General features: G+C 43.4%; 2 protein-coding genes across 2 annotated transcripts in view; one reads left to right on the plus strand and one right to left on the minus strand.

The window, feature by feature from the left end:
* C1H3orf52 (chromosome 1 C3orf52 homolog) overlaps nt 1–12,502 on the plus strand; it is a 48,136-nt gene extending 35,634 nt beyond the window's left edge. The window contains exons 5-7 of the mRNA XM_049852883.1: nt 1,387–1,457; nt 5,902–6,083; nt 7,557–12,502. Of these exons, the coding sequence (XP_049708840.1) occupies nt 1,387–1,457; nt 5,902–6,083; nt 7,557–7,561 (258 nt within the window). The 3' untranslated portion in view covers nt 7,562–12,502. The remainder of the gene's footprint in view (nt 1–1,386; nt 1,458–5,901; nt 6,084–7,556) is intronic.
* A 2,579-nt stretch (nt 12,503–15,081) lies between these two features.
* Nucleotides 15,082–24,156, minus strand: GCSAM (germinal center associated signaling and motility). The gene is made up of 6 exons (XM_049874551.1): nt 24,035–24,156; nt 22,364–22,432; nt 19,445–19,489; nt 18,262–18,308; nt 16,522–16,550; nt 15,082–15,452 (listed from the first exon to the last, which is right to left on the minus strand). The coding sequence occupies exons 1-6, from the start codon at nt 24,061–24,063 to the stop codon at nt 15,138–15,140; spliced, it is 534 nt and encodes a 177-aa protein (XP_049730508.1). The 5' UTR covers nt 24,064–24,156; the 3' UTR covers nt 15,082–15,137.
* Nucleotides 24,157–27,509: the final 3,353 nt, after the last annotated feature.

The following is a 27,509-nucleotide window of genomic DNA, read 5'->3' on the forward strand; positions in this document are numbered from 1 at the left end:
CCAAACCAAACCCATTGCTGTCGAGTTGATTCCGACTCATAGCGACCCTACAGGATGGAGTAGAACTGCCCCATAGGGTTTCCAAGAAGTGGCTGGTGGATTCGAACTGCCAACCTTTTGGATAGCAGCCTAACTTTTAACCACTGTGCTACCAGGCCTCCTCATTGCTCATAGGAGGGTAAAATGGAGAGCAATTTAGCAATATTTAGTTAAATTGTAGTCGAATAGATGTCAACTGGTACTGATAGTTAAGTTGAAGATGTACCTACATAACCCTTGGACCCAGCAATTCCATTTCTTGGTGCGAGAAGAGACGCACAGAAATTCCCATGAACAATTCCTTCAGCATAATTTGTGATAGAGAAAAACTGGAAACAAGTTACATGTTCCTCAGTAGGGAAACGGGTAAGCTAATGCAATCAGGTACTGAAATCTCTACAGGAGTTAGATTGAATGAATTCCACCTGTATGTACCAATATGGATACATCTCAACTGTAATTTTGAATGATAAAAAAAGCAAAGTATAGAAGATTGTGTCCAATATGGGATCTTTTATTTGAATAAAAATATAGGTTGCTATTTTTGCATAAGCAGTAGATTTACAAAAGTATGCATGGAAAGTATATGTACTGACTTCAGAATAGTGATTACTTGTAGGGAAGGGAGGGAAGGAAAGTGGAATTACTGTGTAGCACTAGCTTTAGCTTTATTCCCTTTCTTAAAGAACTGAACTAACTATGGCCAAATCTGAAGGTATGACATCTAGGCATGGAAACACGGATGTTGGTATGATGTTAATGTTGGCATATTTCATGCATAAAATAAAACCTCCATATCTTTGCAATGGTAGGCCAGCTCCACTTTGTCCCCTGGTCCAGGGGAAAGTACTATACTTCTTAACTTAGCCTGGCTGTTTCTCCTGATATCAGGAGGCTCCGGAGAAAGGAGAGAAGTGCACCTTCGGCAGTGACCCACTGGGTAATCAGTGGCCTGTGCTGCCAGTCCCCCACAGCCACTTTGGAGTATTCTCTCCTTCCTGTGGACCTTGAGGTCTGTGTGGTCTCCAGCTGCTGACCGGTCTCACTGTTAAGGCCACAAAGTGTCCATACAATGTATAAGATGTTGAAAAACCCCAGCCTTGTTGCTTGGTCCCTATTAAAAAACAAAACAAAACAAAACCCAGTGTCAGGTCCCTATTGGATTCTTTTATATGGGTGCTAACTTGAGTTGTGGTTTATGGTGGGTGCTACAGAGCCTCTGGATAAGTTAATTCCTGGCTGGAGTGGAATCTCTGTGTCTAGGAGTCGTTTTGCTTTTACAGGTTATATGCAATGTGATCCATCAGTAATGCGTGTGTTTCTTTGGTTTGCTGCTCTTTGTTTTAGCTCACAGCTGTGTACAGTTCATCGCCATCTCTGAGTCGCTATTTTACTTCAGTTGAAATAGCGGATTTCAGGTAAGAAAGTGGAACGTTACCTTTAGGTCTCTTTCTCTGATAAGAGATACCGTCACCATTTACACCGGACGACTTCCTGCATCTCAGGGCACTGAGGGTAATGTCTCAGGCATCTAGCGCTGCTGTAACAGAAGTACCACACATGGGTGGCTGTAACAAACAGAAATTTATTTTCTCATAGTTAGGAGGCTGAAAGTCTGAATTCAGGGCACTGGCTCTAGGGGAATGCTCTCTCTCTGTCGGGTGTGGGGGAAGGTCCTTGTTTCTGGGCTCCTTGGCCATCTTCATGTGGTGTGACGTCTATCTTCCCCCAACTCTGCTTGTTTCTCTGTCCTCATCTGCTCTTTTTATATCTCATAGGTGATAGGCTTAAAATATACCCTACGCTGATATGGCTTCTTAACATAACAGAGAAAACCCATTCCCAAGTGGGATTATAACCACAGGTATAAAACCCATTGCCGTCGAGTTGATTCCGACTCATAGCGACCCTATAGGACAGAGTAGAACTGTCCCGTAGGATTTCCAAGGAGTGCCTGGTGGATTTGAACTGCCGACCTTTTGGTTAGCAGCCGTAGCTCTTAACCACTATGCCACCAGGGTTTCCAACCACAGGTATAGGGGTTAGGATTTATGACACGTGTTTCAAGGGGACACAATTCAATCCATAACAGGCACCAGTAATAGAATCAGAGTGTCGGTGCTAGGACAGTCTTTGGAGACCAATTTGCTCAACTCCCTTGTTTTATGAATGAGAAAAATGAGCCCCAGATTAATTATACGATTCAGCCAAGGTCACATGGAAGAAAGGAAAAGCCAGTTTTGGCAAACCATCCCTTTTGAAAGTGGGTGCTCGAATAAGTTAAGGGGAGAAATAGAAATAAAGCTCAGAAAATGATGTGATGTAAATTATATAATCCGTTCACCGGCTTTAGCTCTGGAGGGGCACAAGCAATACAGTAATACATTCTTCTCGTCTATTATTGAAGATATAAAGATAACCGTAAAAACCATAACCCGTTGCCGTCGGGTCAATTCAGACTCGTAGCAACCCTATAGGAAAGATTAGAACTGCCCCACAGAGTTTCAAAGGAGCACGTCGTGGGTTTGAACTGCCAGCCTTTTGGTTGGCAGCCATAGCTCTTAACCACTATGTCGCCAGGGTTTCCATATAGACTACAGGAAAAGCCTGCCTTCCCTACTCCGCAGTGTTTGTGCCAGTCAGTTCTACAACATAATCTATTCCGTTCCCTTCTACAAAGTTAACAGCCATCAACAGTTGGGAATGATTTCTTCTAAACATGTATTTACTATGTATTTTATATAAAATAAGGAGCCCTGGTGGTGCAGTGGTTAAGCGCTTGGCTGCTAACTGAAAGGTCAGCGGTTTGAACCCACCAGTAGCTCCTTGGGCAAGGAGCAGTCTTCTTCTGTAAAGATGGCAACCTTGGAAACCCTACGGGGCTCTTCAACTCTGCCCTGTAGGGTTGCTATCAGCCAGAATTATCTCGATGACAATTGTTTTTTTGTTTTATTTTATACATATGGCAGATAAACGCACACATATATTTTTTCTTTTTTAATACCCCCCTAATCTTTAATATATTTTTTTTAATCTTTAATATTCTTGGGATGTAAACAGAAGGGTGTATGTGTGAAGAAAAGTCATTTTATTACCGTTTTGTATTATTAGGACTTATTAGGACTATAGTAGGTGATTTAGACAAGATTTACACGACAACTCTTTATTATCCACTGGTCCTACATATCTCTGTGATGTGACCAAATAGACCAATGGCTATATTATATTGGAATCCCCCTCCCAGATTATAAATTTTACAAACCATAATGTTGGTAGACCTGGGCAGGGAAGCACATAAAATAGGTGGTAGCACCATGAGGTAGGACCAAAACAGGTTGCCTTGGCAATAATACTATGTCCTTTTTTATAGACCCCCAAGGTTCATGTTGCTTCCTGGTGACATCTTTTGGCATTGCTGATTTTAATCATATAAAATCCACTGCAGTCAAGTTGATTCTGACTCATAGCGACCCTACAGGACAGAGTAGAACTGCCCCCATAGGGTTTCCAAGGAGCTCCTGGTGGATTTGAACTGCCGACCTTTTGGTTAGCAGCCGTAGCTCTTAACCACTGTGCCACCAGGGTTTCCTTAATCATACAGCACTGGTATTAAGCTGAGAATAGAGAAGTGAGAAGTGCATAAAATGATTAACTGATCAGATGAACATTCGTTCCTTTTCCATCTTATAATTCAAAGACCCAGGCAGAGTTGAGACAGGAAAGACCCTCAAAGCTTTAAGGGCCTATCCAAGCATCTGGCGCCATGTTGTGAACCTAGAGGAGGCGGGATTGCACGGCATTGGGAAAACTCAGAAAACTGAGTAAATTGTGGTTAGAATCTAGCCTAGACGTAATGTTAGAGACACTGCTTTTTCAAAGTTATTTGAAAGAAAACTTAGGTTTTAGTATTTTGGAGAAAGAAATTCTATCCGGAAAACATTTTTGTTTCAGTTGAAAAAGTCTAGGCACAGTTTCTAAAATGTTGAATTGAGAAATGAAAGCCATCGCCTTGGAAAGGTACATCTGCTCCCACTTGTGGGCCAGAGATGGAGAAGTCTCTGGCATGTAAGTGTGGCATCTGGCCTTGGGCCTGACTGGCCCAGCAGAAGCCTGGGAAAAATCCCCTTTGGCTCATAAGCTCCTAGACCTGCTTGGTTGTGGGCAGCTGAGGTGCAGCCCACGGGTTCACTGCTCCCTGAAAATCCCACTCCTCTCCTGGAAATTCAGCCTTATGTAAATCCTCCTGTGACCTGACAGGACTGGAAGAGGTTGGGCTAGCCAGGTGATTACACACTCTTCTCCCATTCGGCTTCTGGCCTGTCTCCTGAAAGACAGCTTCTGGGCCTCTTCATAAGCCTCGTCCCGGGTCCTGGCCCGTGGGCGTGCAGGTGGCTGCCCATAAAGGTGTTGGCCATCATTAGTGTTAATTAGAGGGTGGAGCAGAGGGAACGTGTAAGGTCACCTGCTAACTCGGGTAACCAGATTAGAATCTGAAAGTGCAGTTTTCAGCCTGTCTGCGGTACTTACAACTGGCGTCCTTGAAACCGTGAGTTTCTCCAGAGTCCAGACTGGGCATTCATTTGAATCACAGCGTTTGGCATACTTCTTGGTTGTTAATGAATAAAAACAAAGAAGAAACAGTTGCTGCAAAGTTGATTCCAACTCATGACCACCCAGCGTGTGTCAGGGCAGAACTGTGCGTCACAGGGTTTTCGATGGCTGATTTTTCAGAAGTGGACCGCCAGGCTTTTCTTCCAAGGTACCTCTGAGTGGACCTGAACGTCAAACTTTTTGGTTAGCTGCTGAGCGCATTAACTACTTGCACTGCCCAGGGATTCCTCTTGGCCCTGCTAGGGTTTATTAACTGAACTGACAGCCACCTCAATCTGTGAGTATTGGCCTAGGGGACTTCTGGCCACAAGGGGAACTACTTGCCTGTCCACCACAGGAGCAAAGTTATGTAAAACCTGCCATAGGGTGACAGTCCCAGATGTGGCCCCTTGTTAATTATTTTATTGCTAGTTCTTAATCTGGGCCATCTTGAACCAAAGTAATAGGGTAATTGTGAAAATCTTGATGTTGAGGTGGCATTTAGCTAGTGGTATAAGCTATGAGTTAACTGAGGGGAGCCACATGGTTATTTTTATTTTGGATATGGGAAAGATAAGTTCTAGGAAGATGAAAACTCCACTCTCTTAGGTCCCATTACTGCGAGTTACAAAGTTTGGTCTTCCTGCCTTAGGGACTTCCGGAGCTGGACATGGGACAGAAAAAGTTCTTCACTTTGGGGACCAGCCAGGGAGGTATCATTTGTGGCTGATGCACACAGCAGTCTGTGGAACTTCGAGTTGAGGAAGGAGCTCTGGACCCAGTGAAGGGCGCCTTGGGATTTTACCTTAAACGTGTTTATAGGTGAAATAAAGGCCTGGTGAAACTGAATAGCTCTGACACAGTTGGGAGGCAGGGAGAAGGGGCAGGGTAACAATGTGGAGGAGGAAAGTTCTGAGGAGAAAAGGGCAGGTTTACCTGGCTTGTCCTAGGGGATCTAAGGTAAAGGCTGGTAGACGACGTGTGTGCCAAACCTTGGGTCTTCCTTGGGCAATAGCTGGGCTCCTTCTCTCCCTTGGGTACCTCTCCCAGTGGGCTCCTGAGGGGTACTGGGTGGAAGGAGGAGACTAGAGTCACCTCCGGTTTTGTGATGAGACTATGGAAGAGGATTCTTTTAGGACAGCGCTCCCTACTATGTTGTGCTTGAAGGATCTGCTGTACTAAGAAATCTTAGAAATGTAAGAAACCTGACTGCTCACGCTGATTTCCCATGTTGCTATGTGTGTTTCACTGCCTGTTTGGGTTGCCTTTCAGTGGTGACAATGCCACAATAACTTACCACCTGCAATTTGGGGTTCCGTCGGAAGATGCCAGTTTTATGAAGTATATGATGAGTGAAGAGTTGGTGCTGGGCCTTTTGCTACAGGACTTCCATGATCAGAGCATTTCTGGTTGTGAAAATCTGGGGCTTGATCCATCATCCTTCTCACTCTTTGGTAAGTACAGCAAGTAAAGAAGACCAAGTTGTGATGATAAGCAAGTGATCAGAATGGGGACCTACAGTTTGGTTTGGCAACTTCGATGACGTGGTGCTGTGTCAGACCACTCACTAATTCATTCACTGGCCTGGGTGTTTTGTGAGAAGGTGATGTTCCAGGCTCTGCAGATGCTACACAGCCCCTGCCCCCTATAACCAGTCTGAGCAGTTGGAGAATAAATCTAGAAGAAATAATAAAAGTATAAAGGTGAGGATTGCTAAGCCTTTCCTTGTCGCAGTTACCCAAATTTTAATACTTACCCACAATATCACTAGCAACCGTCACAGAAACACTGTAGTTTCACAAAAGAAGTAAGTGTTGAAGAATTTGAAATGAAGAGTATAGCTAAATTGTTGAAAAAATATCCCAAGATGAAGAACGTATTTTTTTTTTCCTGTTGAAGGCCGCTGAGTCCGTGAAGACATTAATTTTGTTTTGGGTGCTGTCCAGTTGATTACAACTCATGTCAACCCCATGTGACAGAGTAGAACTGCCGCATAGAGTTTTCTAAGCTGCCATCCCATAAGGAACAGATCAACAGGCCTTTCTCCCACTGAGCCACTGGGGGGGTTCAAACTGCCAATCTTTCAGTTAGTAGCTGAGTGCTTAACCAGAGAGGGGCATAAAAAGGCAAATTAATTTGTCTCCTTAAAAGCTATAAAAATAGTTTACTCATCTACTTTTAACATTCAGAACAGAACAAAGAAATTTGTATTTTGTTTAATAAATGTGGCAAACACTGTGCTTGTCAGATTCTGAGAAATTTAACACTGGCACAAAGCTGGGGAAAAAGGAGGGTGGGGAGGTGAAGTGACTTCAAGCCTTTGAAATGTCCTTCCATTGCGTTTGTACTGAAGCTTTGTCCTTTATGTATCATCTCTCCTCATTTTTCACTTCTGATTCCTCACTTGGAGTCAGATCAGCTCTGACTTAGTCCATGATGGCAGCCATCTTGGATATTCTACATTCTCATCCACAATACGTCAGAAACATTCTCTGGTACATTAGCAGGTGCCCAGTAAATACTAGTTGAATGAATGAAAGAAACACGTTAGAAGGAGATGTGGTCAGCAGCAGGCACAGTACCTGCAGCCTAGAAGAACAGTGCAGAAAGATCATAAAGTGCAAATGTGTCACCACATAGCGACAGAATGGGTGTTGATGATGATGGCCCTTATTTATCACCAACTTAGTTTTTTTTTAGTACCAAAAATACACAAGTGATAAACGTTATCTGCCTTTTGAAAAGTGTTCAGAATTGTGCGTGTGTGTGCTGACTGAAGCGTAAATTTCCTCTGGTAGAAATTTACAAACATGCCAAATATTACATAAGGCTTTATGTTCAAATCCAGTGAAACAATAAAAACATTAAATGTGTAAAACTAGCATGCTTTTAAAAATTAGTGACTTTTGTTTGTATTTTCTTTTCAGAATGAAGTGGTGGAGGTTGATCTATGTCCGAAAGCAGTGCTCCACTGAGTTTTGGAGATGAAGAGAATTCATTTCATTTTACAGAAAAGATTCTGTGAATTAATGTAGAAGGTCCTGGCAATGACTGGAGGAGTAGGGGCGGACCTTTCTCTCCTGATTCTGCACAAGACCTGGTCTAGTTCCATGTTCAGCAAAAAGGCACCTGAAAACTGCCCCTCTTGGGTGCAAAACCAGATGGGGTCCGGGGCCAGAGTGGATGGGGGTCACTGCTTTCCTTGAAGCACTGGCTGCCTCCACCCACATGTGGACACTTTCTCGTTAGTGCCGGGTGGTACACTGCCGGGGGCACCTGCTAATCCGTTGCTGAGGAGAGGCGGGGTCAGGAGTAACATCAATCCCTAGGAGCAGGAGAATTGAGCTCACTGAAATCTGCCCCCATCCAGTCACGTCTAATCAGGCGGTGCTGAAAGGGAAGACATCCCAGCAAATGAGCCTCACACGCATCAACCTATGTTACCGTGTTGTAGATATATGTATATATTGCTACAGAATAAGACATGTTTCTTAATTATTTTGTATTTCCACAATGTTCCTGTGACCCCTGAGCACCTATTTTGGAAATTGGTTTCCTGTGAGTTTTGAACATATTACTATCATTTTGGAGAGTCTGCCATTTTCATTTTCATAAACTTCCATTGGAGAATCACTAAAGCTGCTAAACATTGGCTAGAGCTATCACACATTCTTTTTATTGCTTAGTGTTGACAGCCTTCCTGTAGGACCCAATGTCTTCAGATATTACCTATCTTATTAAAGGTAGTTGTGAAACAAGGGGAAAACTACTCTTCTTTTGAAATAAACTGTTGGAAGCTTCATGCCAGACCATTTCGGGGTCAGTGGAATATTAGTGACTGTATTGGTTTCCTGAACTGTTGGTGCAGTGGTTAAGAGCTCGGTTGCCAACCGAAAGGTAGGCAGTTTGAATCCACCAGCTGCTCCTAGGAAACCCTATGGGGCAATTCTAGTCTGTCCTGTAAGGTCACTGTGAGTTGGAACTGCCTTGATGGCAGCAGGTTTATTGGTCTCCTAGGCTGTAATCTTTAGGGGAGCAGATCGCCAAGTCTTTTCTCCGGAGGAGCAGCTGGGTGTCTTCGAACCACTGATCTTTCAGTTACCAGCCGAGCGCTTAATCATTAGGCCACCAGGGCTGCTTAGTGGTCATCTACAGATAGAGAGTTGTTTGTCATGGGGGAACAGAGCACTTATTTTTTTGTTGAGGAAATTTCTTTGCTATTTTTTTCCAGGAGAAGAATTTTGTGGTCATATAATGCAAGATTGCTAGGCCAGGTATCTTCATTGAATTAGCCTTGGGTGGAAGGCAGCGGGAGGGACAGCTGCGTGCGGGCATGTCCCAGGTAGATGACTCAGATTTGTCCTGAGATCTTTGTGGTACAGGACTGTGGACAATATGATGGACAATATGACTTGGCTTTCTTATTTAACTAAAAGACAGGCTTACTGTAACTCGGTGTCTCATTTTGAAGGGTAGTTCCCTAAACTAGTGAAACCGGTGCATTTTTCTCCTTCCTCTTTATTTTTTACTTGTTAAATGTGAACTGTAGTGTGTTTGTACTTCTTAGAAGAGAATGAAGAACTTTAAAGAACGGTTTTAAGATATTTGCAATGAATTAGTTTTGCTTCTGCATTGTCTTGTTCATGTTTGCTTTACAGGTGTTGACTCTTGGGGGCATGTGGTGTGCCAGCATGCTTTTACAGTAAATGAGGTTGGAAGTGACCTTTTCCCTTCCCTGAGGGCAGCTTTCTCTTCTGAGTGAACAAGATAGAGCTGGGTTCTCAGTGCTCCAGTGAGAGCAGGGAGAGACTCTCCACCCCTTGCATTGCCTCCAAGCCCCCTTCCTGGCAGGACCAGGTATCTGAAAGGGCCTGTAGCTGGAAGGAAGGACCTGCGCAGATCCGGAGATAAAACTTTGTTCTGTTCTTCCTTTCTCCCCTGGAAAACATCAAGATGCAAGTACTTTGTCTTAATGCAAGGAGCCCTGGAAACACAACAACTAAGCACTCAGCTGCTAACCAAGAGGTTGGCGGTTCGAACCCACCACTGGCTCCATAGAAAGACCTGGCAAACAGCTCTTCTCTGTCACATGGGATCATTAGGAGTCTGAATTGACTCAGTGGCACATCACAGCAACATAACAAACATAACAACTGTCTCAATGCAAGGGCTTTGTCTCAGCATTTGACCACTTTGCAAGTCATAGAAGACTTCCCATCGTGACCCCTCTTCCTTTGTGGTGTGGACAGAACTGACCTCTGTGACTAAACCATTCTGAAGTGTTTGGGCAAATGGCTCTTACGTGTGTACTTCTACTGGAGATGAAGTTATTGGCCACCACACATCATAGTGATGAGCAAAATGCCTGGTGCACAGAAAGATTTCAACAAATATCTGAAATAGTCAAAGGATTTGAGAAGAAAAACTGCTTTTTTCTCTAAGTTACTTAAACACAGACACTGGTGGATCAACGCACCATCCCCCTCCCCAAAACACAAATTCTATCCACGAGACCAATTTTTTTTTATTTCGATTTAATTCTTTTCCCTGTATATCTTTAATGCTGTGTTCTGCTGAGGGCTTTAGGAGATACCAAAGAAAAATAAGACAACAATAAAAGAAGTTCCTGGTTTTATTAGGAGCCAGATCCTGCAAAGATGAAACAAGAAACAGCAAAACAAAACAGAAAACTCAATGGTGTTAAAAGTAAACAAAGCCAAATTATAGGGTTGTGGGTGGTCACAGAAAAGCATGGTTGGTTGGTATGGTTTAACTGGGGACGGCTTCACATAGAAAGTAGGACTCAATCTGAACCCTCTAACACTTGGGGATTTGGATAAGCAAATCTGTCTTCCTTTACACGTTTCTGTTCTTTAGGTGTGCTGCAAGTTCTCTACTTTTCCTTCTATATGTGGACTTGGGATATGGATCTCTGTCCTATTCAGAGTTGGTCAGTGCTGAGAAAAATGGGATAAATCTCTCAAAGATTCTCTTTTCTGCTTTTATTGCTGTTTCATGGCTTTAAAATAAGTTAACTCACAATATTACTGCACTGATAGCAACTTTATCCACAGACATCCTTTATTCTTTCCCTCCATTGACTCAGCTTCAGCAGGTAGCCCCCAACTTATAGTTGGAAAACCAAGGCCTGGAGAGGTAAAGCGACCAGCCGAAAGTCCTACAGTTTGTTCGTGTCAAAGCCCAGCCCACTGGGCCACCATGGACCATGGTTGCCCAGCAGGCACCCTGTGCCCCTCAAGGTCATGCTCAGTTCAGACTTGGCTGACTTCTGACTGTCCACATGGAGCACAAGTGACCAGGAGGGAGGGATGAGTTGTGAGGTTTTACCAGCAGACTCTAGAAGACTCTCTGAGATGATAATGGCCACTCAGTGTTTCACTAAGTGCCTTGCAAAAGAACCCTCTGTTGGAAATTGGGAATTAATTGCATTCTGCACTAACCAATTTAATAGCTGGCAGAACCAAGGAACACTCAAATCGAGTAGCTTTCTGAACTAAAGAGGCCGAGCTTGTAAAAGAACAGAGTCAGATAAACTTAAATAAAATCTCATTTTCTTCTGAAGATTCCTGTGGAGTCCCAAAAACTCACTGGCTCTCTTCTGCCTATGCCCTTCTGTCCCTGAGACTATTTGAAGCATATGTCATGCAACTTTGTTTTGAAAAGTCAGCATTCGAACTTATTCATAGTCAACGGTAGATTCTCCTGACTTATATTTACCCTCTTCTTGTATTTATTTCTTCTAAACACGAATTTATTCACAGAATAAGAGATTATTTATAGGTGCTAGTACGGATGTAAATCAGAAACCACAGAGGCTGCAGTTGTTGCATAGAACTTACACATACTGCTGTGAACTTTGGCTACGTGCAGTTCTGGGTGCGCAGATGGGGAGTTTCCTGGTGACATTTATGACTTTAGAGAATAATTTATATCCTCAGCCTTGGTTTCTTCACCAAGAACAGAGATTCTTAACTGAGAGGTTGCATCCAAAAACCCTTGAAATTGTATACAAATGGTGTGTGTGTATGTGTGTACACGAATGTGCATTTTCCGGGAAGAAGGTCTATAGCTTTCGTAAGAAATCCTGAAATCTATGGGGAACAAGGTCAGCATTATATACAGACATAGTAGGCATTTTGAAGCCACATGGCTCTCCCACTCAAAAATAATCCCTTTTCATCATCTGTCTACATTTCATTAAAAGAACAACTTTCTTTGGGTAAGCCTTTATGCCCAGTATATTCTTGGTCAAAATGTGTATACTGTTTGGATCAGGTAATACTTTCACAAGATAAAACTCGAACAAATATAACATCATAGTGTGCTAAGAATATTCATCCCAATCAGCTTCTACAGTGGTCCAATGGCAATGTGAAAAATCCCAGCATAAAAACCCAACGGTTCAATATTCCTAGTTCACTGGGAAGACAGCTGAATGGCTCAGCAATGCCTGATCACTGCAGGCTACTTTTGTAGACCGGATAACCAGACACATCATATTTTTCCCCATACATCATAAAAAGGTTTGCTTGTCTTTGCTTTTTTGGTATGATTTACTTGAGTTTTGTGGTAGATGATTTATGTACATTGGATGTAATCCACTCATTTCTGGGTGAGAAAGCTAAGCATCCAAGTGACATGCTCAGGGTCACAGAGCAAGGAGGGGCAAACCAGGTTTTGAATCCGCTGATTATCTGACACCGGTGGTGGAATTCTTTCCTCTAAGCCATGTTGTTTCTTGAACGGCATTGACTGCTACTACACATACCTCCTTCTGAACATGAGTGAATGTTGCCCAAAGGTCAAAGCTAAGGTTCCATGTATAGGAATTTTGCTAAAAATAGAAATTAGCAGAGGGTACGATACCAAGATATGATTGGCTCCTTAGCTGAAAACCATCAACTGGTTAAAATCTCAGCAAACCTAGGTTGACACATCCAATCTGAAGCTACTAGATTGATCCTCTTTAGGCACCTGGCACATTTCAAATCACAAAGTTATTTAGTTTTGGTTATCTTTGGGGACAGAACAGTAATTAAACACATAAGCCATCTGTTCCTTGTCTCAGCAAACTTCTGGCTATTTTATTGTCCTTAAATTGGGGTCCTTGGGTGGCTAAAGGAGCCCTGGTGATGCAGTGATTAAGAACTCAGCTGCTGACTGAAAAGGTCAGCAGTTCCAATCCACGAGCCACTACTTGGAAACCCTATGGGGCAATTCTACACTGTCCTTTAGGGTTATCAGTCAGAACTAACCAAACGAAAACAGGTTTTTGGGTGGCTAAAATAGTTAAGCTCTCAGCTAGAAGACAAAAGGTTGGCAGTTCGAATCCATCCGGAGGCATCTCAGACGAAAGACCTGGAGATCTGCTTCTAAAATATCACAAGCATTGAAATCCTTGTGGAATACAGTTCTACTCTGACACACATGGGGTCACCACAAGTCAGAATCAAAAACTCGACGGCAACTGGTATAAATTAGGACTGGTTGTTAAGTAAAACAGCCAGTTGAGAAGAGAGATGTGAACACAGGAACATTCTAATTTACTAATTGTTTTTCGCCTCACTCAGCGAATTTGTGGTCTAATGTTTTCATAGCTCTTTATTGCTACCAGCTCTTAGGAATTCACATCAATGACCAAAACAAATTTTTATTTTCTAAAGTTTAACTCAAAGTTTGCTCAGTTAGGGCAGGGGTCTATAAAATTTTTTTTGCAAAGGGCCGAAGAGTGGTGCAACAGTTGTTTGGTTGTTAACTGAAAGGTTGGCAGTTCAATCTCACCAAGAACCTCCATGGGAGAAAGACCTGGCAATCTGCTTCTGTAAAGATTACAACCAAGAAAACCCTGTGGGGCAATTCTGCTCTGTCACATGGGGTCGCTATGAGTTGGGATTGACTCAACAGCATACAACAACAGCTTGGTTTCTGTCACAACTACTCAGCTCTCCTGTGGTTCAGCAGCCGCAGACAATATCTAACAAATGAGGATGCCTGTGCTCCAATAAAACTTACAAAAATGAGCAGTGGGCCACATTTGCCTTGTGGGCCACAGTTTGCCGACCCCTGGTTTAGAGAATAGATGTGATTTTAAGAGCTGAAGAAAAGACGAGGTGCCTTAATTGCATGTACAGGAGTGCTCATTAGAGAAGGTGTGTATGTATCTGTATGTTTTATTTTTCCATGTGGATATTTTATTCATATTTTCTACATAGCGCCATACAAACCAAACAAACCCATTGCTGTCGAGTGGATTCCGACTCATAGTGACCCTATAGGACAGAGTGGACCTTTTGGTTAGCAGCCATAGCTCTTAACCACTGTGCCACCAGGTCTCTTTATATATAGCATATTATTTAATGTATACATTTACCATATAGTAGAGGCTATTCTCGGTAGTATATTGGAAAAGCACCGAATTGGAAGCCAGGAGATCCAAGCTGTAGTCCAAGTTTGGTCATTACCTTGCCAGGTAACATTGGGCAAACTTACCCTCTCTGAGTAAAAAGAAAGGCGGTGGCGGGGGGGAGGGGGAGATTGGAGAACCTCCAAAGGCTCTCCTACTCTATCAGTCTCTGATGCTATGATTTTCTTTCTGAGATTTCTAGGAAGAGATAGAAAGTTTTAAAAAAAATTAAAGACATGGGTTTAAATTCTGACAAGCTGTCCTGGAACCTCTTGATTTAGTCCACATGATCAAGCAAACCACTGGGACCAACAAGTTGTAGGAGAGACATGCAAGAGGTCATTGCACAGAGGTGTGGAGTGTGAGTTACACCCCAGGCTGCCACCTTGGGGCTGAGCTGGAAGGTCACAGTGAGGAGCCTGCGTCTACAGACATGTGTGCAGTGAACAGACTCCCAATTGGGTTCACTTGGTATCTTGAGGAAATCTTCCAATGACTTTACAAGACAACCTTGTGGACTGTTTCTAAGGAGAACCAGCACCAAGGAGCAGAACCTTCTGTGATGCACACAACCTGTAGAGCACCAGAAAGCCCCTCCCATCACTGAATAAAAACCAAAACACCAAACCCATCGCTGTCCAGTCGTTTCCGACTCATAGAGACCCTACAGGACAGAGTAGAACTGCCCCACATGGTTTCCAAGGAGCGCCTGGTAGATTCAAACTGCTGACCTTTTGGTTAACAGCCATAGCTCTTAACCACCATGCTACCTGGGTTTCTCCATCACTGAGTAGAGCTGTCCATCTCCTGAACCAAATAGAACCAAGGATGGTCGCCATATTCTCAGTGAGTGGTGTTCAGGGTACTTAGTTATCTTTGCATATTGGTGGTCCAGCAGGATCTGAGAGGCCCTGTGGTTTGCAAACCACGCTGTGCAGTGACCCTTACAGAAGGGTTTGGGGGGTGAGGTAAGCTGTAAGAGTTCTCTGCCCATGCCTGCTTCAACCACACCCTCTTTCCCCGCTTGTATTTGTTTCACAGATTGGATGGCTACCGCTAAACAAATTCTGGCCCAACTACATTGTTATAAATGGGAAAACTGAGTCTCAGAAGTGGACATAAGTGGACCTGGCTGTTGCTGGAAGTGAGAGTAGATTCTATGAGGCATGAGAAGTTCATATTCGCCTTCTGGGGAAGGTAGATGCCTAGGGGTGGGAGGGACCTGGATAAGCGCGTAAGTCGTTTCAGTTCCTCTCGAGGACTCTCTGGGCCTCTCAGCCTGGAGGAAAATATTTTCATAGTACGCCTCAGCAGAGTTCACCGATGGCCTTCTCTCGACAACCCTGTGGTTAATGAGGGTGTAGCATAGCTCCTCTGCAGAGGTCTCGTCACCATGTCCCTGGTGGTCCAAAGGAGAACCCATCTCAAGACCTGGCCTCTTGCCATTCCCCTTACACTTCAGTCTCAACACAGGGCAGCCCTGGGGTAAAGTCTCTCTTCCACGGCCACCCCCTCACCTTCTCTTGGTCATTTTTCCTAACTGGTTGCCCCCACCCCAACACTACCCCGGGCAGACAGAGCTCCGGGGCTGTGCACAGCATACAGCCTTCCCAGGCGTGAGCTCTTTGCCCCATGTTCTAGGGTTACCCTGACCACCTGTATGGTCCCCAATGTCTCAGGGCCCCGTGGGAAGTCCATTCTTACAAAAGCGAACAATCTGATGACACCTTAATGTGACTAGGGTATGATATTTAACTACCCATTTTAAAGATATTTTTGTTTTCAAAAAGAGAAAACCTAAGGGAAGATCTCATCCCAGCTGTAATCTCAGGAGATTAAAAAAAAAAAAAAAAAAACAGCTGGAAAGTGTAAGGGAAAGGGCATGGATTTTGAGGTAAGACTTGGTTTTGAATCTTGGCTCTGCCATCTTGTCAGCTGTCTGACCTTGGAAAATGCACTTAACCACTCAGTTTTCTATCTGTAAATTGGGGGAAACTCATAGTACCATCTTAAAGGATTTTGGGGGCAGTTAAATGAGACACTGCCTGTAAAGTGCTCAGCCCACTGCCTAGAATAGACTAACCCATTGCTGTTGAGTGGATTCTGACTCATATCGACCCTATAGAACAGAGTAGAACTGCCCCTTAGAGTTTTCAAGGAGTGCCTGGTGGATTTGAACTGCCAACCCTTTGGTTAACAACTGTAGTCTTAACTACTATGCAACCAGGGTTTCTGGAATAGACTAAATAGTAAATGTTAGTTCCTTTTAATAAGTTACGCAGCAGATGTGGCTGCTACTTCTGTCACCAGGCCCTGTACACGGCCCTTCAGGGTCACAAGTCCTGGCATCTGAGTTTCTTTCTTCTATGTTAGGGTCAGAAGGGGTCTTAGAGGCCAACTCCCCCTGGCGTCTGGTGTCTGTGTTGCTACTGTCATCTCAGAAAAAGGCTCAGAGCTGTTCTCCTTACCTGCGGGGGAACAGCCGGAATTCCTTCATCTGGAGAAAGGAAAAACAAAACAAACAAAAAGCCACTCTGTGAATTTAAGGTCATGGGAAGGTTTGAGCATGGGAGGAGGGGAAACTAGAATTTAAGCTACTGGAGAGCCAAGGAAAGTTGGGGTTACCCTCCCAGGGCTATGCTGCTCTATAGCGCATCCCTCGGGAGTGATGGGCCAGTCTGGACAAGAGCTGTGCTGCAGCTGAGAGGGAGACACGCTTATGGGTCTTTGATAGGAAATCACACTTCCCTTCTTCCCTCCTTCTTTCCCTTCCTTTCTCCATTCCTCTCGTCTCTCCCTTCCTTCCTTCTCCAGAATTTACTGCATGCCTGCTCTGTACCAGTGCTGGGGAGACAAAGATGGATCAGAAGCAGTCCCTGTCCTCCAGGACTCCCAGGCTAGCATAGAGGCAGATAAGTGGCTCTGAGAGGTTGGCTGTGCAGACAGGAGGGCGTCATACTGCTACAGGTGGCAAGGGACGGTGGTGGTGTGGGAACTGGTACTCAAGGAACGCTTTTCAGAGAAAGAAACTCTTGAGCTGAGCTGAACAGTCCCAGCGGACACAAACAAAAGCAGACCAATTTTCCGAAAGTTGATTTACTTAAAACCAGCTGACCCTGGCCACTCAGCTAAGAGACACACGGACACACTCTTTAGCCCCAGCAAACACACTAGCTCATGGGACAGGTCTGTGCTCAAACGTGGAAGCCTCATGACATGGCTCTATACAGGGGTCAGGGATGTCACTGCAGCCCACTGTATTGTGTTCTCTTGGTGCCGACACCCCAGGTTTTGCGTTCTCTCAGTGCTGACACCCCAGGTTCTTAGTCTCCACAAGCTCCCAGGACTTCCAGATTATCACTGCCAAGAAAAGGGTCTGCGAAGTTTCAGCATCAGGGGTCTTATTTCTACCATGTTTCACTCTGTTGGAGATTGGGGTTTCCTGGGACTCACAGTTCCCTTGTGTGAAATGGTGGTGGTGGGTGCTGTGTTGCTAATTTACATACCTTTTTTTACTGAGTTAGCACTTAAGATTCAGAGTTGAAGAAACTAAGCTTTCAGCTTTAAACTCAGGAAGGCAAAAACAAAACTCTGCCTTCAGGCTTGTACTTTCTTATTGTCTCTCTCTGTTTAGCACCCTTTCCTCCTCCAGTACTTCTCTCTCCTTAACCTCAACACTGTCTGTCATTAGACTCCTGAATATTCTTCTGGCATCTGCTCTTGCCATTCCCTGCTGCAATTTGTTCTCCAGGCTGCAATGGAAGGTCTCTTTAATGCAAATCTGATCATACCTGCCCCTTCAGTCCTTCCTGTAGCTCTCAAGTCAAAGGCCCAAATCCTTAACTTGACCACAGGGCCCCACCCCTCCTTCCCCTCTGCTCCCTGAGATCCAAGTGCACTGGCCTCCCTGGAAGTTCCAGCTACTGGCCTTGTGCCCTCCCACTCTTGGCATTTATTGTTCCCAGTTAACCCCTTCAGCCATCAGACTTCAGGAGCTAACAGAAAGTATGGAGATAACAAGCCAGTTGCTGCTTCAATGAGCTCACAGCCTAGTGGAGAAAAAAAGTCATGTGATTGGATAAATTCTGTGCAAAGAGCATAAGTATTAGACTAGAAATATGCCCAAGGGACTCTAGGAGCACGGAGAAGGGGCAGTTTGGAAATGTAAGTCTATCAGAAGAGAAAATGGTGGGAAATCCATGACTTACTTTCCTTTTGGGAATCTCGTCTTGCTTTAAAAGTCCGTATTTTTTTCCTGTAAAAGAAAAGGAAAATAAATTGGTTGCTTTGATATTCAGAAACCCTCAAAGGGCATTATGCTACCCGATTAAAACTTATTTTTAAACCTTTAATTTGTTCGAGCTATTTTTTTTTTTATAGGCCTTTTATCATCCCTCCTTCAGCATAGAAAAATTAGAGGGTAGAGAAAAAGGACAATGAAGGATGGAACCAAGTAGACATCTACACTTTTGTGTTCCTGTCCTTTCTCGCTGTTTGTTTCTGTCTCTCTCTCTACTTCTATGAGATACATAGAAGTATGTATGTATGTGTAATGGATTGAATTGTGTCCCCCCAAAATATGTATCAATTTGTCTATGCAAAGATTCCCGGTGTTGTGCGGTTGTCCTCCATTTTGTGATTGTAACACCACCCTTACTCAGGTCACCTCCCTGATCCAAGGTAAAGGGAGTTTCCCTGGGGCGTGCCCTGCACCACCTTTTATCTCTCAAGAGATAGAAAGGGAAGCAAGCAGGGAGTTGGGGACCTCATATCACCATGAAAGCAGCACCAGGAGCAGAGCACATCCTTTGGACCCTGGGTCCCTACCCTGAGAGGCTCCTCGACCAGGGGAAGATTGAGGACAAGGACCTCCCTCCAGAGTCGACAAGGAGAGAAGGTCTTCCCCTGGAGCTGACGCCGTGAATTTGGACTAGTAACCTAATAGACTGTGAGAAAATAAATTTCTCTTTGTTAAAGCCATGCATTTGTGATATTTCTGTTATGGCAGCACTAGATGACTAAGACACCAGTTTCACTTTCAAAGGTGTTGCAGTTTGGATGCTACATTGTATGATCACCCTGGCTGTAAATCCTCTGTGTGGTTCTGTACGCGGAGACTCTGGAATTCGCGATGTGATTATGGGTCCTTCTCTCTGTTAGTGGCCAGTTTCACCTGTGTTTCTGGACTTTCCTCTTTGGAGAGAGTGCACCACCCATTCAACCGTTGTTCCCGCTTCCCACCAAACTGAAGGGTCACTTCCCTGAGTGATATTCAGGTGATTGTGTCTGGGCTAGCAACAGGCTTTGTGATGGCCACGGGCTGCAAGGTATCTTACCACAAATACCACATTCAAACCACACTTAGGGAAATAACACCTGAAACCAACTCACCATGGAAGGCAGAAACACCCTTCAGCAACTTGGAGACACCAGCATCTAAAATGCCAAGGAAATGATGCAAATCACAAGGTTTATCTCGGCAGCTTTAAGTTGACGCCCAACACTTTGCCATTTCTCTGGAAAATTTTTCTTATCCACAAGAGGGCCTTCATCCTACGTAACTTGGACACATCTATCCTGTGAATAGGTTTATCCTCCTAGGACATTAACTGGCCCTTTGGAAAGATGAAGATGACACTGTTGAGTCCTAATCAGGGAAGGAATTTTCTGCTATATTCCCAGCAAGGGAAAAGGGTTAAATAATCTCCAGTTCCAATGATTTACTTGGTCACCTTGTGATGAAGGACACACAACAAAAATTATCTCTAGGAAATCACTGTAAAAGTGTGTGGACCTTATAGAAATTATTTCTTCCAGGAAATGTTTATTCAGGATTCCACTACACTTTGAATGTCTCCTCCTACACAGTGGTTAAGAACTTGGCTGCTAACCAAAAGGTAGGCAGTTCGAATCCATCAGTTGCTTCTTGGAAACCATATGAGGCAGTTCTACTCTGTCCTATAGGATCTCTATGAGTCGGAATCGTGGAATCGACTCAATGGTAATGGGTTTTTTTTTTTTTTTTTTTTTTTGGTTTTATACTGCGTTATAACTGTCTGTTCATTTGCCTATATCCTACACTAGAACATAAGCTTTGTGAGGTTGGGACCATATGTATTTATGCATCATATAACATATCATCAGCATTTGACAAAGCATCTGCCGATAGTAAATGTGTTTCTGATAAATATTAGATGAATAAATAAAGGAGTGGTCAAGAACAGAGCAACTGAAACTGGTTCAAGAGGTCATCAAATCTGCCACATTGGCCCTGATGCTATAACTAAATAAGCAGGATTTGCTTCCTCTCTTCTGGCAGAAAGCCTTGGGATCTCTCTCCAGTCAGGCATCCAAGTTGAAGTATCATTCCTGGTATTCTTCTGAATTTGAAGCACATTCAACTATCTACATGGTTGGATATGAAAACCATTTATAAAGCACTACATATATCAGTAGTGAGTTCTGGTTGGTGCAAATGGTTAACACACTCAACTGCTCACAGAAAGGATGGAGGTTCGGGTCCCCTCAGAGGCACCTAGGAAGAAGGGTCTGGAGATCTACTTCCAAAAAAATCAACCATTGAAAACCCTGTAGAGTGCAGTCCTATTCTGATACACATGAAGTTGCCATGAGTCAAAACTGGTTCCACAGCAATTGGCATATACATCAACATTACTGTCTAAACACATTCAGAAAAGACCATCCAAAATTATCTGCTTGAACGAGATTTCCCCTGGACTAGAAAACGGTTGACCGCACTGTGACCTTGGCCATGGGTGCCAGCTTGGCCAAGTGTCCTGACAGCCTCTAGGATCTTTGCAACATCAGAGATTTTGGGGCTGAGAGGCACCACAGTGACCCCTCCTCTTCTTCAGGCTACAGTCAGGGTTCTTTAGCCATTTGCTTATATATCCTGTTTCTGTTGAGGAAGAACTTCAGAAGGAAAGTATTGGATTATGTCGATGCTCAGACACCAGGCTCAGTGAGAAGATATGGGGGAGGGGTGACAAGAAAGGAGATGATTGATTTTGAGTAACAGGAATAGTATTTCTGAACCCCTTGAGCCTCAGTTCCTTGAGGATTCTTACAAAGTTTGCCTCATGAAGTTGTAAGAGTCAAGAGCTATTTGCAAGCCGGCTATTTCCTCCACTCAAGTTCTTTGCAACATATTCTGAGCATTTTGGTTTGAAATGGGCTCAGGCACTCTCTGTGGAGCAGGCCAGGTATTTTAGATGCTGGTGACTCCCCATTGCTTCCTCCCCAGGACACCAGATGGTGAGGCAGGAATTCCAGGTTCCTGTCTTTTACACCAAACCTTCCCTGGCTCCCAAGTTAACCCAGTCTCTCTCTTGTTATAGTGCCCATCAGTTGGACTTTACCCCTTAACAGATACCTAATGACATCCTCAAAAATACACAGTTTTTTTTGGCTTGCACTCAGGAAACGAACCCTGTTGGATGGATCTCTGGGTCCTCAGCCCCTAACACAGGCCTTGGCTCAGTGGTTGTTTTATAGTTGCTGCTCTTTCAAAAGCTCCTCTTGAAACCACAGGAAAAACGGAGATGGCTTCAAGGCCATAGAACAACCGGTTTTGCCACCCTTTGGGATTCTTGGACCCTGGGACACTACTTCCATATTTGAGTGATTTTCTTAGTTAAGAGGGAAATTTTTAAGGCCTAGAGTGCAAAAGACCTGGACAGAAAGGACTGATGATGAAGTTAATAACAGCAAGGAATACAAAGGTTTCCCTCCACAAGCCGTCCAATGATTGTAGTGACTGGGGGATGTGGTCACTTCAGAAATAGAAAACCAGAACCTGAAATAAAATGATGAGGGTGAAGACTGAGCAGCAAGGTCCTTGAGAGGTGAACAAAAAGATCACAGGAAAAATGGCCTTATTTCCTGTTGTGGAATTCCTGTATGGGGCAAATGGTTAACACACTTGGCTGCTAACCCAAAGGTTGGTGGTTTGAGTCCACCCAGATGCCCCTTAGAAGAAAGCCCTAGCAACCAACTTCTGAAAAACCAGCCACTGAAAACCTTATGGAGCTTGATTTGATGGCAATTCATATTGGCACTAGTATTTCCTGTTGCTAGGAGTTACACTAGCCTTGTAGCAAAGTAGCAAGTCTTCTGTCTAAAGGTTCAAAGTGTTTTTGCTTTTGTTCTGCCTTTACATTTACGACCATTACAACTGATGTTGGGTCTAATCAGGTATCTTCTGCTGTGGGGTATCAGAGGTCCAGGACCTGAGAGACTTCCTTCTTCCTGGGCCAAGACTGGTGGAAGCTTTGTTGAGTTTGCCCTCACCTGGATGTTTTCTCTTTGGGGTTTTGGATTCTCAGGTTCCAAGGTATTTCTTGAGTGTCCTGCTGCCACCTAAAATTTAACAGTCAGAAATGAGCTAAGTATTTCCTCTTCAGGTTTCCCATCTCTTTTCATAATTTTTCAACTTTTCTCACTTCTGCCATTCACTCATAACCCTGGAATAGCCTTAGCTAGATGTGTTTTTTTTTTCTCCCTTGTTGCCCCCACATCTGTTAAAAAGCCCTCCTAAAGCGTAGACCACAATGCACCCTTGATCTGCCATTCTCTTCATTGCCATAGCAACAGCCCACCCACCAATCTCCTCCAACAACTGCTATGCATGACTGATCCTAAATCTTTTGTCTCGGGAATGTGAAAGACTCCATATCATGACCCTGAGAACGTCAGTAGAGAGAGAGGCCAGGGGCTCTTTAGCTGTCATTATCAGCGTGGTGCCTGGGGGAGGGCACTGGCCTTGTCTCATGTAAGTTGCTGTCTTTAACAGAAAGCACCAAGGCAGAGAACATGGGATAAAAAGAAAGAGAAGAAAAGAACTTTTAAAAGATCCTGAAGTTCCCCTTCAGCCAGGCCCATAAAACAAAGCTATACCAAATGGGCATACCAGTCCAGGGGCTAGGATGAGAAGGCAGGAGAGGAGAGGAAAGCTGGTAATGGGGAACCCAAGGTCGAAAAGGGGAGAGCGTGGATATGTCATGGGCTTCGTAACCAATATCTCAAAGCAATATGTGTATTAATTATTTAATGAGAAACTTGTTTGCTCTGTAAACCTTCATCTAAAGTACAATAAAGGAAAGAAAGAATTTAAAAAAGAAAACAAATTGACTTATTATTTGGGTTGGGTTCCTGTTTAATCATCTTTTCTTTTCCAGAGAGTGAAGTTATGGAGAGAAAGAAACTAATAATTAAATACTACCCATTACCCATTATATGCCAGTCAGAGCCCTGGTGGCATATTGGTTAAGAGCTATGGTGAGCTACAGTTGCTAACCAAAATGTCGGCAGTGTGATTCCACCAGCTGCTCCTTGGAAACTCTATGGGGCAGTTCTAATCTGCCCAGGAGAACATATCCTCCTCAGGCACTCAGAAAGTTTTTTCTTCTTAGACTGTAGCCTAATAACCAAAAAACCCAATGCCGTCGAGTTGATTTTGACTCATAGCGACCCTATAGGACAGAGTAGAACTGCCTAATGTGTACCCCAAAACTAAACCCACTGCTGTCGAGTTGATTCCAACTTATAGAGACCCTATAAGACAGACTAGAACTGCCCCATATGGTTTCCAAGGCTGTAAATCTTTACAGAAGCAGACTACCACATCTTTCTCCAACGGAGCAGTTGGTGGGTTTGAATTGCTGACCTTTCGGTTAGCAGCTGAGCACTTTAACTACCAGGACTCCTTAGCCTAATGTGTAGACTTCCCTTAATAAGATCCTTCTGTCCTTTAGCTATCCTCTACCAGCTGCTAAATGCAATTCTGAGAAGGTAAAACCTATGAAGAATTTAACATGGTGCCTGGCACATAGTAGGCACTTTAGATTTGTCAGGTGCCTTAGTGAAATTCCCTTCACCCCCAAGAACAGACGTCTTTTTCTCTTTCTGGCTGCATTGCCCCATCCCATCTCCCCTGCTCCCTTGGAGGGAGTCTGCACTCACCTGCGTTTCCTCAGCAGATAGTTCCCCATGTTTTCAGTCCCCTCAAGGCCTTCTCAGCCCCACTTTCCACTGCCTTCTCAGCCTGCCTTGTGCTCTGACTTTGAAAAGGCCTTGTAGCTCTGGCCACTGGTGCAGACGGGGCTGAAAGGAGAAGGGTATCTCTCCGCAGAGGGGAGGAAGCACCCAGTGGGAGGAGAGTTAGAGGTGCACAGAAGCACAGCTTCCTTAACTGCCAGAGCCTGAGAGAACCAGCGCATGGCTAACCAGAAGCTGTCAGTCAGTGGGAGCTTTCAGCCTCTGGGGAATCCCAGGTCTGCCATTACTGACAGACCTGGGGATTTTTTTCATGTCAGATACCTAAATTTATTGGGCATAAACCACTTTGTCTTCTTTGGAAAGTCAGAGGGGGAAAATTTGTTTAAAAAAAATGATAAGCTTAGAACAAATAAAAAGTCAAGCACAAAGCAGTAGAAAATACCATAAAACATATATTTGATAAGAAGACTTGTATCCAGAATACATAAAGAACTCTTAAAACTTAATACAAGGAAAACACTCAGTAACAAAATGGGCAAAATATTTGAGCAGTCTTTTTCGATTTTTTTTTTTTTTTGGTGAAGACTTATGTCATGGATCTATGGCCCCCCAAAATATGTGTCAACTTGTTTAGGCCATGATTCCCAGTATTGTGTGGTTGTCTTCCATTTTGTGATTGATATAATTTTCTTATACGTTGTAAATCCTAATCTCTGCAGTTAATGAGGCAAAATTGGATTATGTTGAAGAGGATTAGGGTGGGATATAACACCTTTGCTCAGGTCACATCCCTGATGCAATGTAAAGGCAGTTTGCCTGGGGTATGGCCTGCGCCACCTTTTATATTACAAGAGATAAAAGTAAAGTGAAGTGAGCAGAGATGGGGGACCTCCTACCATTACGAAAGCAGCACCTGTAGCAGAGCGCGTCCTTTGGACTTGGTCCCTGCTCCTGAGAAACTCCTCGACCAGGAGAAGATTGATGACAAGGACATCCCTCTAGAATCTACAGAGAGAGAAAGACTTCCCCTGGAGCTGATGCCCTGAATTTGGACTTGTAACCTACTAGACTGTGAGAGAATAAATTTCTCTTTGTTAAAGCCATCCACTTGTGGTATTTCTGTTATAGCAGCACTAGGTGACTAAGACAGTATACTACAGTAAAACAGACACCAAGTCAATGATTTCTACATGTACAATTCAGTGACACTGGTTACATTCTTCAAGTTGTGACACTTCTCAATATTCTTTCCCAAATTATTTCACCATCATCAACACAAATTCACTGCCTCCTAAGCTTCTGATCTTTTGATTTGCTCTCGTAAATTTGATCTCATATAGCTAACTCTTTAAAGAACACTATGCTCAAGGCACACATTCTTTTCTAATTAAGCTAAACTTTTATTTGGTTTGGAAACCCTGGTGGTGTAGTGGTTAAGTGCTATGGCTGCTAACCAAGAGGTTGGCAGTTTGAATCCATCAGATGCTCCTTGGAAACTCTATGGGGGCAGTTCTACTCTGTCCCATAGGGTCACTATGAGTTGGAACCAACTCAAAGCAGTGGGTTTGTTTTTGTTTTTTTGTACTATTTGGTTTACAGATGACATCAGGGGATTGTTTTCGTTTCTTCAGAAAGTCCGGAATTCATGAGGATTTGAAGCTCTGTTCCACATTTTCTTCCTTTTGATCAGGATTCTCCTATAGAATCTTTGTTCAAACCATCCAGTAATGGTAGCCAGGTACCATCCAGTTCTTCTGATCTCCTGACAGAGGAGGCAGTTTGAATAGACTCTAGGCCAAAGAAAATATACAAATGGCAGATAAATACATGAAAAGATGCTCAACATCACTAGTCATTAGGAAGATGTATATTAAAACTGCAATGCAATACTTGTACACACCTATTAGAATGGCTAACATTGAAAACAAAAACAAAAGCTAGCAATACTGAGTGTTAGCAAAGACTTCAGAGCAATTGCAAACCTCATGCATTGCTGAAAGTAATGCAAAATGGTACCGTCTCTTTGGAAAACAGTATGGGAATTTCTTAGAAAGTTTAGCATAGACTTACCATAAACCTAGTAATCTTATGCCTAGGCATTTGTCCAGGTCAAATGAAAAAATTTGTCCTCTAAAAACCTGTGTGCGAATGTTTATAGCTGCTTTGTTTATAACTGCTAAAAACACTAGAAAAAAAAAAACAGAAGATTTTCAACTGGCAAATAGCTAAACAAACTGTTACAGTTACACAATGCAATAATGTTGTTGTTAGGTGCCTTGAGTCAGTTCCAACTCATACTGGCCCTATGTACAAAAGAACAAAACACTGCTGGGTTCTGTGTTGTCCTCATAATCTTTGCTATGTTTGAGCCCATTGTTGCAGCCACTGTGTCAATCCATCTTGTTGAGGGTCTTCCTCTTTTTTGCTGACCCTCTACCAAGCATGATGTCCTTCTCCAGGCGCTCGTCTCTTCTGATAACACGTACCAAGTATGTGAGACAAAGTCTCACCATCCTCACTTCTAAGGAGTATTGAGGCTGTACTTCTTGCAAGACAGATTTGTTTGTTCTTCTGGTAGTTCATGCATTTTCAATATTCTTCACCAACACCATAATTCAAAAGCATCAATTCTTCTTCAGTCTTCCCTATTCATTGTCCTTCTTTCACATACACATGAAAAAAAAAAAAATTTTTTTTTTTTTTTTTACACATGAGGCAATTGAAAATACCATGGCTTGGGTCAGGTGCACCTTAGTCCCTGAAGTGACATGCCTGCTTTTTAACACTTTAAAGAGGTCTTTTGCAGCAGATTTGCCCAATGTAACATGTCCTTTGATTTCTTAACTGCTGCTTCCAGGGATGCTGATTGTAGATCCAACTAAAATGAAATCCTTGACAATGTCTATCTTTTCTCCATTTATCATGAGGTTTATTGGTCCAGTTGTGAGGACCTTTGCTTCCTTTATGTTGAGGTGTAATTCATACTGAAGGCTGTAGTTTTGGACCTTCTTCAGTAAGTGCTTCAAGTCCTCTTTGTTTTCAGCAAACAAGGTTGTGTCATCTGGATATTGCAGGTTGTTAATGAGTCTTCCTCCAATCCTGATGCTGTGTTCTTCAGCTTCTCAGATTTCTTGCTCAGCATACACATTGAATTAGTATGGTGAAAGGATACACCCCTGATGCATAACTTTCCTGATTTTAATCTATGCAGTAACCCCTTGTTCTGTCCGAATGGCCGCCTCTGGATCTATGTGCAGGTTCCTCATGAGCACAATTAAGTGTTCCAGAATTCCCATTCTTCACAATGTTATCCATAATTTGTTATGATCCACACAGTTGAACGTCTTTGCATAGAGAACAAAACACAGGTAAGCATCTCTCTGGTATTCTCTGCTTTCAACCAAGATCCATCTGACATCAGTAATGTTATCCCTCACTC

This window comes from Elephas maximus, chromosome 1, assembly GCF_024166365.1.
Source record: "Elephas maximus indicus isolate mEleMax1 chromosome 1, mEleMax1 primary haplotype, whole genome shotgun sequence".
In the NCBI taxonomy this organism is placed as follows: Eukaryota; Metazoa; Chordata; class Mammalia; order Proboscidea; family Elephantidae; genus Elephas; species Elephas maximus.

Bases quoted from the DNA above. Each gene is read 5' to 3' on its own strand.
- GCSAM (XM_049874551.1), bottom strand. From the start codon at position 24,063: ATGGGGAACTATCTGCTGAGGAAACGCAG. The intron at 19,490-22,363 runs GTGAGGGCAAAC...TTGGCATTTTAG, and splicing joins CCCAAAGAGAAAACATCCAG to ATGCTGGTGTCTCCAAGTTG. The intron at 15,453-16,521 runs GTAAGGAGAACA...TTGGACCACCAG, and splicing joins TTCCGGCTGTTCCCCCGCAG to GGACATGGTGACGAGACCTC.